The 13,123-nt window shown below is 38.1% G+C and overlaps 1 protein-coding gene across 2 annotated transcripts in view; it reads left to right on the top strand.

Moving 5' to 3' along the window:
• The window catches only part of INTS6 (integrator complex subunit 6), a 45,698-nt gene extending 35,017 nt beyond the window's left edge, over positions 1–10,681 (top strand). The window contains exons 12-19 of one of the 2 annotated variants that reach the window (XM_069881644.1): positions 384–599; positions 708–834; positions 1,974–2,116; positions 2,733–2,967; positions 3,670–4,041; positions 4,483–4,576; positions 9,121–9,865; positions 10,550–10,681. In XM_069881644.1, the coding sequence (XP_069737745.1) occupies positions 384–599; positions 708–834; positions 1,974–2,116; positions 2,733–2,967; positions 3,670–4,041; positions 4,483–4,576; positions 9,121–9,214 (1,281 nt within the window). In that variant the 3' untranslated portion in view covers positions 9,215–9,865; positions 10,550–10,681. The remainder of the gene's footprint in view (positions 1–383; positions 600–707; positions 835–1,973; positions 2,117–2,732; positions 2,968–3,669; positions 4,042–4,482; positions 4,577–9,120; positions 9,866–10,549) is intronic. The other variant, XM_069881651.1, reaches the window with a different exon arrangement.
• Positions 10,682–13,123: the final 2,442 nt, after the last annotated feature.

The raw sequence follows: 13,123 nt of genomic DNA, 5'->3' as shown, positions 1-13,123 counted from the left end.
GGTCTTTCAATAATCAGTGTTTAACTGTTGTCATAGAAAACAGTATATGAGTACAGATAGATTGGCAGGGAATTACTAGTCAAATTATGGCATTTTATGAAAATAAAAGCATTGCATGCATATTGGTGCTTAGATACCATAACGGGCAGCAGAGGAGAAATATGCAGAAGACTTAGGCACAAACTGTTTGCTGTATTTAAAATTGTAGTAAGCATTAAATGGTTATGTATTAAGCACTCCTTAAGCACTCATCCTGGTTATGGTCGTCATAGTGTATTAGCACATTGTTGAATCTTCTAGGTAGGAATTTAAAATGATTAAGTCTGACTAATCCTTTTAAGAGCATATTGTCAATTTTATTTATTTATTTATTTCAAATTAAGGCCAAAATAGAGTCCGATAGAGTCATTGGCTCTGTAGGCAAAAAGGTAGCGCAAGAGACTGGAATTAAGGTCAGAAGCAGATCACACAACCTGTCTATGGCACATAGGAACGATTTTCAACATCTGCTACAGGGGATTACTGGGGAAATTCCTCATAGACCTCTAGACCTCAATATGAAGGAGTATGCTGGGTTCCAAATAGCTTTGCTGAATAAGGTAAGCACCACTGTGTGTAATGTTGTTATTTTCAATATACTTCCATTGAAATGCTAGCTATTGTTTTAAATGTGGTATTAATTGGAACTTTATTTACTGGAACCATAGGATCTGAAACCTCAAACTTTTAGAAATGCTTATGACATACCCAGAAGAAGTCTTTTGGATCAGTTAACACGAATGAGATCTAATTTACTGAAGAGTACTCGCAAGTTCCTCAGAGGACAAGATGAAGGTCAGATCATAGTTAATTTTTTTGCCTACCTGTGCTATGACTGGTCCCAAAAAAAAAAAGAAAACTTAGTGGATGCTTGATATTGCTGTTAAACTGCATGGGGTTTTAGACTTTTTTCTTAAATTATTCGAAGAAAAAGTTATGAGGATAGGCAAGATGCAGATTCACTGTTCTGTCCTCTAGTCCCCATGACGATACTTGGGCTTTTATACTGTTTGATGGTTTTTTCCTAACTTTGATATATCTGAGGGAAAAAAAAAATCACAGGGCACTTCAAAATTTTACTCTTTCCATAGAAGTAGGCTTGTGCACTGTGTGCTGCCAATGTGAGTATTTTGCCCTTTAGGCCAAATAGTTCAGTAGTCTGCTGATTTGTTCCTTTATCTTTCTGCTGTCTTTTGGCACTGCGTTGTCATCTAACAAACAGAAGATGAAACAAGTGCAGAAAATGAGAAGGGCATTGCAAATGAAAGTGCCTGTTAGTCCTGCCACTACTTAGGTTGAATTAATATCTGTGATTAAGTGGTAATGTAATGTGAAGTGCAAATAACTTGATCTTTGGGGAGGGGAGTAATGCACAAAAACTGTTAGGGCTTTTTCCTGCTATTCCTACTAGCTTATGTTTTGCTTGATCAAAGGTTTGGCAGCCTTTTCATTTATTGATTCCAGGGGTCAAAAATCACCATTGCTTTAGAAAAATGCAGGTGTTGAGTAAATTTTGAGTGGCTGAAGTTGGGCAGAGTTATGTCAAAACTGTATGCAGTGTGGAATTACTACTTAGGGTTAGTGCAGCTTCTGGTTTTAGTAATGTTTTACTTACAATTTGTTCCCAGTCTGTTTTCTCATCTATCTACCCTGTTGGTGTGTTATGGAACATGGAAAACTAACATATATGCATAACAGCTATTGCTTATTTCCCTGTCATAAATACATAAGACACTGATTCAGTTAAATAAGTTTCCTGCACTCAAATCAATGTTGTAAATACCAGTTAGGCAAGAATAATGGTGAGTTTTGCATGTCTGTTTTGTTAATGCCTTTGAAGAAAAGACTGAAAGCTGGAGATGTGAAGTGGATATAGGCTAAATTCTTGTAAGGTGAGCAGTGTCATGTATTAATGAACCCTTCTGTTATGATAGATCAAGTTCACAGTGTACCTATAACACAAATGGGAAACTACCAGGAGTATCTAAAACAAATACCTTCTCCGCTCCGAGAGCTTGATCCTGACCAACCACGGAGGCTTCATACATTTGGCAATCCATTCAAATTGGACAAAAAGGTGACATTTCTGTAAAGCTTTTTAAAAAATGTGCTGTTGTGTGTGCACTGCTGATTGGGTAAACGCTTTCAAATATCTGGAATAGCACTGCTTACAGGAAAGCATTCTGGATGTTTTTCCACCAGTAGTGTCCTGTGGAGGACAGGCTTTATTGGAAAACAGTATTGTGCCTCTGAATCTCTGTAAATGAAATGTTTGTCACTGTAGATAATATTTCCTTCATCAGGTGTCCCCCATAAAAAGCTTCCTGTAACTTGGGGAGTGTGCACTTTCTCTTTTGTCCAAATCTGTCTTGGATTTGGCCAAATTACCGATATAATTTAGAGCTTTTCTTTTAAATGTTCGCATCATTTTGCAATTACTGAAAAGTAACTGACAGCCCACTGAGTTGTCTTACTTGGCAGACTGTTAGATAAGGGTCTTATGCACATTGATTTAGTCTAGGAAGAATGATATGGTTTTCCTGTATTATTTTGATTTATGTTTGAGAATTCAAGTGCGTAATGGCATGTTGTGCATAGTTGCCTTATACATGGTAAGCTTCATCATAGCATCAAAACACTTGTTATTTTTTATACCATGTGGCCTAAAGTTTAAGAATTCTCACAAATTACAGGGAATGATGATTGATGAAGCAGATGAATTTGTATCAGGACCTCAAAATAAACATAAAAGACCTGGAGAACCAAATATGCAAGGGATTCCAAAAAGGCGACGTTGTATGTCCCCCCTGCTCAGAGGTCGACTGCAAACTCCTCTGGTTGTGAATAATCACATTGGAGGAAAGGGACCACCAACACCAATTGCACAAGCACAGCCTGACCTTGTTAAACCTATTCCTATTAACAAAAGTAAGTGAATCTTCATCATCTTTAGAGTTTGCTTTTTAATTTATGCAAAAACACTTGCTTGTGTAGAAATGGTATGGGATGATTTTCTGGCTATGGCAATTTTATGTCTCATTCTTGAAAATGAAGTATTTAAGTGTGCATCTGGTGTTAATTACAGAAAGAGTTAACATTTCTTCAGACAGAATTCTTTCATGCTATAGGCAGTTTTCTGCATTAAATGAGGAGACAATGTAAATAGTCAGGAAGGATATTCTATGTCTGCATGAGGATTCAGGTCCTACAAAAGTATTGCAACATAAAGTTAACTTGAATTTTGCTGTAGTGCAGCAACTTCACTTCCCTTGGTGTGGAGCTGAGGTGCTGTGTCTTGCTCACTCCTCAGCACAGAAGCAGTTTGAGTTCGATTTAATGGGGAAAGACAAGCATTTTACAGGTGCTTTTTCTTGGTGGTCCATATAGCATTTTCCCTTTTTATATAATAAATATAGCTGTAGGGTGTTTTTAAGTCAATAATTGCCAAGAGGTGCAGTCACGTCCTCAGTGTTACAACTCACAGATGTTTTATGCCTGACGTGTACAGTAGTCTATACAAGCTGTCCATAGCTTTACAAGAGTTGAGGACTGAACTGACTCATTGACTTCTATCAGATGATAACACTTGCCAGTTTCACATTTGTTATCTTTGGCTCTATTTTTTTCCAGCATCAGAAACAAATAATGAGGTTACAATGGATGATATGGTTGAGAATCATGTTACAGACCCACTTTCATCAGACATTTTCCCAAATGCCATGGATTCAGAGTTTTCGGTGTCGTCTTCTCCATTCAATTCATTGGATCGACCGGCTGCTCATGCAGATGATGTAGGCCATGAACATTTAGGGAATAACTTGAACGTTGATGGATTTTTGGAGAATCATGAGGAATCGGGTAGTAAAGAACAAACTATTGAAGAGAACTTGCCAATGTCTTCACCAAGCAAAGGGAAAAAAACAGTGCATTGCAGAAGTTCAAGGGAGATTAATATAGAGTTAAGAGCACAAATTATGAAAGAGATCCGAAAACCAGGAAGGAGTAAGTATACTAAATGTCTTTCTGATGATTGGCATGAGAGCTAGGCAAAGAATTTCAATGTTATTTTAGTAAAATGCTGAACTGTGAGACAGAAGCAAAATCAATTTAGAGCTGAAAAGATTTGTTCTAAAGCTTCTGCTAATAACTTCCTGGATGAGTGATTGAAACATGGCTATACCTATCAATGTTCGTGAGTCATGCGTTTGATGCTCTCAGAATTAGATTGTTAGATGTTCCAGTAATATCCTAAACTGCAGGATCATGTGCTTTTTAATGTTAGTGTTCATTAAATCTTAGGTCATTTGGTATAAGCTTGGTTGATAGGAGGTATATTCTGAGAGCTTGTGAAAGCTGAATGAGGTCTGCATTTCACTTACATCTGTTACAGCAGATATCTGTATAGGGTTTTCTTAAGTAATTGATTTTGCTTTTCCCTTTAAGAGTATGAAAGAATCTTCTTTTTACTGAAGCACGTACAAGGAAGCTTACAAACCAGACTGATATTTTTACAGAATGTTATTAAAGAAGCTTCAAGGTAGGTAGCTGAATTGTGTTCGTCTTATAAAATTGCATCATGTATTGCCATACATAACTGCCTGACAACCATATAGTTCTTTGAAACTTGCCACACAGTGCTTTGTACTGCCAGTAAATAATTCCTTAGGAAAAAACCCACAAACTTCCTGAGGTATCTTGTTAGGACAAGCCTACCTTTTTTTGCCTTAGATTGTCTTAAGTGTTAACAGCTGTAACTGCCAAATCACTGTAAATGTAGATAAAGGTATAGAAAGAGAAAGTAACTTTAGAAAATCACTTGGGTTGCAAAATTCAAGTGTGAGCATGCTGCTAATTTGAAAAATTGATGGAACTGCTTATCACTGAGGCTTTTGGAAACAGTTGGGATTTTGTTTTTCTGCAGAAACAGTAAATCTTGTCCTAAAATTAGTTCTGAGATCTAGGTATGATCTGTAAAGATGTCTCTGCTCTTCAGAATTATTTCCTTCAGAGATATTGTAGTCCTGTCTCAGACTCTGGACATGGGAGATAGTTTGTCACTGGAGTAGAGACTTACTCAGGATTTAGACCCCGTGTTGTTAATCCAGGTAGAAACTGTTCCTTACAGCATCCTTAGACCATACTTGCTTAGGCTTCTACATGCTTGCTTAAAAGCAAGAAAGGAGAAATGTGTGATTATGATTGGAACCAGTAGTGTTTGAGTTGAAGTGAGCTAATAATTCCAGCATCTTGTTAGGATCATAAGTATAACTAGCTTTGAGGCTTATTTCAGAAGCCTCAGAACAGCTGATTTTTCTCTAATCTGTTGTTGTAGTTGTCAGTGTTTTTCCTGTGGCATTATTAAACAGATTTTATGACTAAACACCAAGTAATTTTTAGATAAAACTGTGCTGAGAGTTTGAGTGTCTGGTATTGAGTGTAAATTATACAGCTTCTAGCCTTCTGCTGCCAGCACAGTGGGGCATGTATATTTGTATAGATCATGCTCATCCCATGGCAACAATTACTTTATCACGTTTTTGCTCACTCTCTTTATTGTTATATCACCTGTCAGAGTTGTCCCATAGCCTGTGCATTATACTCGCTTCCATGCTGTCTTGGCACACCCAAGTATTAGTGTTGCCCCTGGAGTCTGTGGCAGCCCTTGGTGGGACTGAAACATTTGTGCCTCTGAAATTAGACTCTTTAGATCACCCTTAATTCTCATTTCTGTTGCACAGCCTTTCTACTCCAGTTATCTTGAGTTGACTACCTACAAAATTTGGCAGTGGTTGAGTGCTGTTAGATGCATCAGAATTAAATCCTGTCTGTTAACATAGCTAACAGTTTTCTGAATCTACCTACTGTTGGGAAAAGTTGGCAGTTCTTTCTCTCGACTGTTGTTAAACTTTACTACTTAGTGTTTTGTGTATAGGAACAGCTTAATCTCTCTCCTCCTCCTCTTTCCTAGTTTATATTTTTATAGTGTGGTCATTTTATCCACCTGGATAACATTGTGTGCAATCTCTATGCAGTTCTTTGCTTCTTTCTTTATCCAGCTGACCAATCACACTTAACCAAGTTCTCTACTGGAAGTGTCTCTTTGCTCCCCAGAGTTGTCAAGATAGTCATGTTTTTGTGAACTGATAGCTGACCTTTGCAGTGCCAGAATGCAATTCAGGTTTGAAATGCCTGTTCTCTTACCCTGCTCCAAGGAACTCTGATTCTGAACACAGGATTAAGAAATATCTTGAGCATTTCAGCAACGAAGTATGTGTTTAAAAACAATACCCATTCAGTTCTGGAGGTTAATCCAGTAGAGAGCTGTGAGGGGAAAGGAAGATTTCTAAAACAATCCAATTTTTTACTTCCTTTCAAAATCCTACAGTTCCTCTTCTGATAGCAGAAAAGCTAACACTTTTGAGGGGCAGAAATAAAGGTGAGGTAGGTAGTGGGTTTTTTTGTCTACTGTGAAAATACTAAGGACGAGGAGATACCACATCTCAGTTTCAAATCTTTAGCTATTTCTATTGCTTAGCGATACACATTTGCATCAGCCTGAGCAGGTTGTAGTAGTGGTTATAAGGACTCCTTTCTGAACACAAGAGATGGAACAGTCCCAATAGATGACTATAACTTTAGATGCACAAAATAGTTATTTAGGAAAGGGCTAAAATGAATTAGCAGGTGTAGTGGAGAGGTCTTCAGTATTTCTGGAGTTGGCATAGCATGGTTCTAGCATGAAGAATGAGTGTTTTTTAATTCTCTGCTAAATAGTCTAGAGCAAAAGCTGACAAATCACAGATCAATGTTCTCCACATGAACCAGCTTCTCAGTATGAGCAATTCAGTTCCCTTTTATTTATTCTCCAAACTAAGAGCTTTAAGCTACTAATACACATAGCAAAGCCCAAAGCAAGTAACTAGACAAAATGCTGAGCAGTGGCCACTTGTGATAAGTGCTGTTGAGAATTAACACAACCAGTTTCAAAGTAATAATGAAGCTTTATGCTCAATAGCTAGAACTACTCAAGAAAGTTTTATTAATGACAGTATTATTCCTAGCCCATGAACAATTGAATTAGTCACTGATTAATCTGCTAATTTTGTAATTAATGTGGTAAACTTTCTTTTGCCTTGAAAGAAATTGTGGAGTTCAGCATTTGGAAAAAAACTTGCAGTGAGATGTACTGAAAGGTTTGAAAATAGTGCACTGTAAACCTGAATACTTGTGCCCTTGTCCAGTAGCTGAAACTGGGCACTTCTTAGTCCCAATTCTTCACCCCCTCATGAGAAAGGGAAATGAGGGAGAAAAAGAACTTGCATTGGAAACTAAGAGCTTTAATGAAACAACAATAATAAAAGGGAGATAAGAAAATAATGAGTATACAGAAACAGTTTGTACTCTCCAGATAAGTCACCCCCTGATGTTGCTGCAGGGCTGGCACAGGGAAGGTCCTGCAGTGGATTCAGCAGCAGGTGGGAGCTGGTCTCAGGCACTGGATTCAGGAACACATAGATGGGTTCAGAGGCAAACAGATGGGCAAAGATCTCCCTGACATCAGCCATTAAACAGGAGAGAGATGACCCTCATCATCTCTAAGCCTTTGTAATGAGTATATGATGTGTATGGCATGGCATACTTCGTTTGCCAGGCTAGGTTGGCTGTCCTATCCCTCCTCCCAGCAGATGTGACTCAGCTCAGGGATGGCTTTGATTTACGTAGGAATAGGTGTGAGCAGTGGCCTCTGCATGACAATGGCCCGTTATCTTGGAGATAACTATCACTCTGAAAAGTTAGAGAATAAATCCATGTTCTGCCTTAGCCCAAACCTGTACCATTAGCAAGGTGGTTTTTCCCTACATTCCATCAGATTTTAAGTTTATGGGAAATGTCTGCCATTATCTTGTACAGTTGAAGGTATTCTGGAAAGTAATATTGCCCAGTCACCTTCACAGAATATAAGTATGTTAACTTTTCACTAGGATTGCATTGTAGTAAAGCACTTTGCTAATAGCTTAAATGATTTGACATTTACTAGAGGGAATGAGAAGGAGTAGTTATTACCTCCCAGGTTAATACTTTTCAACAAGCAGGGAGCAGTTCTGAAGCAATGAGGAGGAATGGAGGGGAAGCAGTACTCAGAGTGTGGGGTTAGAGAGGAGAGCTGTGATGAGGAGGATGAGTATGGGCCCAGGGCATGGATATTCAACAAGGTAGGTGTTTGAGGATGGGAGCTTGCTTCCCCATAGTGAAGCTGGGATTGTAAGGAGACCCGTGGTCTGGGAATTACGGCAGGTGCCATGTTCCTGTGAGTTAAGAACATGAACTGGGAGGCCTGGCTGGGACTAGAGGTCATGGGACTGAACTTGGTGTATAGCTCAGAACAGTACAGAGTTGAGAAAGCGTTATCTTTTTCATTGCTGTTAATCTTTGAGTACATGTATGGCTGCCAAAGCATCAGTCAGAAATGGCTTCTCGGATGTAGAAGTGTTACAAGAGGGAGGGCTAGCTGGAAACAACAAGGCAGGGTGTAAGCTAAGGTGACAAAATGGTCTGCTGTACAAATTTATGTAATCAGTGTGGAATAGAACAGCAGGGACTCCAGGGGTGGATGATGTCTGTAACTTCTTTTAATTTCTGTCTTAGAATTTTAATTTGTACTTTCTTGTCAGGATATCTGCTATGCAGTGTGTAATTGCTATTCCTTCACCAGTACTAACTTCACTTAAGTTTTGTGAGTGCTTCATGAAGGCAAGCAAATAATCCCTAAGAGCTGTTGCCAGCTTTAGGATCATAGTTCTTTCAGCATATATTTTCTTTACTTTAGAACTTCTGGAAACAGAAAACACTTGACTGACCTTTACCTGGCTTTGAGGACTGAGTGATGTTCAGCAATATGCTAGAATAGACTGTAGTAGGCATAGTTTTGTGTTCTCTCAGAAATTGGAAAAGCAAGTTAGTAGCTTACCAAGCTTTAGGAGACTGTGTGTGTACATCTTTCCAGGATTCAGTAAAAGTTCTGTGAACAATATTTCACATATCACCGTGTGCATCCATTATTATGCTTTCTTTTAAATACAGGTTTAAAAAACGAATGCTGATAGAACAGCTTGAGAGTTTTCTGGAAGAAATCCATCGCAGATCCAATCAGGTCAACCATATCAACAGCAGCTAAGAAACACTGCACATGAGAGCCACAGCAGGGCACTGCTGTCTTTACTTGCATTCATTTTTGACATGCGCTCCTATCTCAAGTTCCTGTACCTGAAAAAAGAGAAGCTGCTCTATAAAATGATGAGAAAAGTATCCATCATCTTTTTTCCCCCCTTCACTTCTGTTTTTTTGTAATGTGAAAAATGTCACAAAAATGTTTTTATTTAAATGGAGAACTTCTTTCTTGTCATGGACTTAAGTGTCACTTTCCCTCAGGTTCTATTTTTCTTAATCTAACCTTCAAAATTATCACCTCTTAAGGTTGAACTTTGCCAAAAAGTTGCTTTGTAATTTTCAGAAAAAAAGCACATACATTAAACAAGGTAATGTTTTGTATATACAGTTATTTTGGATATATTATTGGAAGTTGTATAAATGTATTTTGAAAAATATTTAAGAAAAGCACTTTTGTTATTCCATCAATAAAATCTCTATTTTAATCTTTGTGTAGGATTCAGTACAGTTTTTATTGGAATGGTTCATTTTGCCTTCCCTTTCCAGAGCTTCCATGTTCTAGTATCAATGAATCAAGAGCCATTTTGTATCTCTGGGATATGTTCTGCTCTTAATCAGAGAAGGAGCAAAAGGAAGCTAATGCTGAGTCATAGCTACGGTAGGAGGACACCCTGTAACCTTGTATATTTGTGCTTCACTGTTTGGTGTCTGGCATAAAAACCTGATGTCACTACTGCGGATGTGTACACATTACAAACCCCACAGTTTTGAAGCTACAATGTAGGAAAGCAGGGATGTGTAAGCTTTGAGGAATGCTGCTGAGTTCTGTCAGAAGGTTTTACGTGCTTACAAACGTGGGGACAACCAGAAGGTGCTGCTGCTCGGAGGTGAAATATCACTGAATGCTTCATTTGCTACATCTTTTGTCTACACTAGATGCTCCTAACTTTGGAAGGCTTTCAGTGGGAGCAGCTCCCCTCTGATGCTTTTACTGGGAGTCAGGGGCTCGCAGTTTTCACCCAAAATCTTTATGGGTCTAGGTTTCAGATGCTTGTGCCCTGAGTTGCTGAATATTGTGCTACAACACTCACCGTATCCCAGTTTTTGTGAGGATGCTGCAAAAAGCATTTTTGTAGATGCTTTTAACTTCATTCAGTGTTCTTCAGGAATGTCCATTCTATGGTGTGTTCATTTAAAAAAAAAAAGTAAAAGGTAGTAAGGGTGGTACCACTGCATTTTTGGTAATAATATTTATCTGTTTGGTCACTGAGTGGGTATTTGTGCTTCCTACCTTTTCTGTCAGTTTTGAAATGACCTCTCAATTTGATTTTCTTTTTCACAGCATTTTGCTGCTTGCTTGTTACCTTACCATCTCAACTGGAATACATCTTAAGTCTGGAACCAGATGGAACTTCAATATTGTTCTTAAGTTTTTGACCTCAGGACAGAGAAATAAAGTTGTGCTTAAAGAATATGTATCGCAAAGTTCTCTTGTGGGATGCTTTCTTTCATATGACCCCTATACTCGGCAATGGTCAAGCTGGCTTCAGCCATGATGAAGTTAAGCAGAAGCTGTTGATGTAATCTTAAATATTTGGTCTGTTCCTAAATGTTTAGGTGGCAAAGCACAAATTTTTCCTCAAATGCTTGTGCTTATCTTTGCTGTAGTCATGGTGCTAATGATTCTTAGACAGGAGTAAGTTTCCAGTAGTGTGTGTACCAGGCAATAAGGTCATGGAGTACTTGCTCATGCTTACTCTTGCAAAAGTGATATTGTTTTAAAACAATATTTTAATAAATAGATAGAATGTAGCCTTTAATTTCCTTGAAGGAGTGCCTTAATAAGACGAACAGAAGACAGAGTATTTGTCTGGTGTTTATTATGAAGGATTTGTCACTCTTCCTATAAAGAGTACTGAACCTGTAAATGAAAACAGTATTAACATTATTTGTTTGAGACCGCATTTTCAAAGCATAATATAGCTTAAATTCATAAATTATGAACTAGCAGGTTTGTGATTTTTCCTTGTATGGAAAAAATTGACTGTACTTGCATGCGCTTGCTTTAGAATAATTTGAACATTACTATATTAAAAAGAGACCTTTCCAAATAGTTGGTAACCCAAAGCAGAAATTTGCCCAGACCTGTAACCTGCCAAAGCCATTGGCTAAAGAATCCCTTTTGTCCTGAGCAATAAAGCCTAAATATGTTCTTTTGTGGTGATAGTGTTCCAGGAGAGTATTACAATCCCTGGAATGAAATCACTACCTGGGGTTCATTGAATTTGTGGTTCAGTTGTTTGTATTGTTGTTACCTTGCCTGTCCTTTAAAGGGAGTGTGTTCAAACCTGAAATTCAGATTACAAAAAGCCCAAGCTTTTTCATGTATTTTGGGCAGAACTATGCTATTTTTAAGTCCTGAGAAAATATATTTCTGCTATTACTAGAAGGCTGATAAAATGAAGGCTTCTGGTCTCCATGAAGATTCATTTTGGACTTTATGCAGATAGTAACTTGTAAGTACCTCTAGTTAGGTTTATGAAATGTATTAAAAGCAGATCTTGCCTACCCTTCACATTTTCATATCTGAACAACTTCCGTCACTATGCCTGAAAAAGCAAAATGACTGAATGTTTTCAGTTTTCACTTTTTGCATTAAAAAGCTTAAATTACAAAAATGTACTTCTAATTTCTAACTGATCGGAAGGTGTATGCTTTGTATAAAAAATCCTGGTTTAAGATCTGTTTTCCTTCCTTAATTTTATTATTTATCTTATACTGTGAAGTGAGCAATTTTATTCACCAAAAGAAGTTTTTTTTCTTAATTCTGAAGAGAGTGTGTCTCAGGTTTCATAGACTCATAGAATGATTTGAGTAGGAGGAGACCTTAAGGATCATCCAGTTTCAACCGCCCCCCAGCCACAGGCAGGAACACCTTCCACTGGGTCAGGTTGTTCATGGCCTCATCCAACCTGGTCTTGAACACTTGCAGGAAGGGGGCATCGATGACTTCTCTGGACAACCTATTTTAGTGCCTTCCCATCCTTGCAGTAAAAGAATTCTTCCTCATATCTAATATAAATCTACCATCTTCCAGCTTAAAATCATTGTCCCTTGTCCTATCACTACACTCCTGATAAAGAGCCCCTTTCCATCTTTCCTGTAAGCCCTTTGTAAGTCCTGGGAGGCTGCTATAAGGTCTCCTCCATAGATCAACTTTCAGTGCCTTTTTATTTTAAATTTTGTATTTGCTAATTAAAGGTACTTTAATTAGTTGAATGATAATGACTGGCAAAGCATATTTTTTAAAACACCACACCCATCTCCCCCAGCATAAGATAGTGCTTTTCTTGTCAAAAATATGGTCAAAATGTAAGATACAGCTTCTTAAAGCAGTGTGTTGCCTGGAAGCAGAGAAAGAAAATTGATGTGTTTTTGAGCAGTGTGATTGAGTGGGAGGTGTCCCTGCCCGTGGTGGGGAGGTAGGAACCAGATGATCTTTAAGATCCCTTTCAATCCAAACCATTCTATGAAAATTTTTCTTGGTCTTCTTTCCAGGCCCTTGTATTTTACTGAACCCTGTAAATGGCTAAATGTTCCCAGGGAGTATAAATAGCTGTGACCTCAGTTATGAGAGAAACTTGGTGGTTTGATGGACTGTTTTGGAAAAAAGGTACAAATTTTACTGTATTGCGAAAAAGGGTAAGAGTTATTGGTGATGACCTGATCTTCGGAGGAGTAAACACATGCTAAACTGTGCATAATGCAACTCTTTATTATTGCTAATGAGCCGTGTGGTGTTTTCCATTGGTAGAGATTCTGGAGTTACTACATAAGACGTAGTCTGATACTGAAGCTAGAGGAGCACTGTCATTCTTAGCTCTTGAAGACCTGCTCTGTGGTTTTGCTCGTTTGT

Source organism: Phaenicophaeus curvirostris, chromosome 1, assembly GCF_032191515.1.
Source record: "Phaenicophaeus curvirostris isolate KB17595 chromosome 1, BPBGC_Pcur_1.0, whole genome shotgun sequence".
Classification (NCBI taxonomy): Eukaryota; Metazoa; Chordata; class Aves; order Cuculiformes; family Cuculidae; genus Phaenicophaeus; species Phaenicophaeus curvirostris.
Note: the sequence above shows the minus strand (reverse complement) of the source record. Positions and strands in the feature narration are given on the sequence as shown.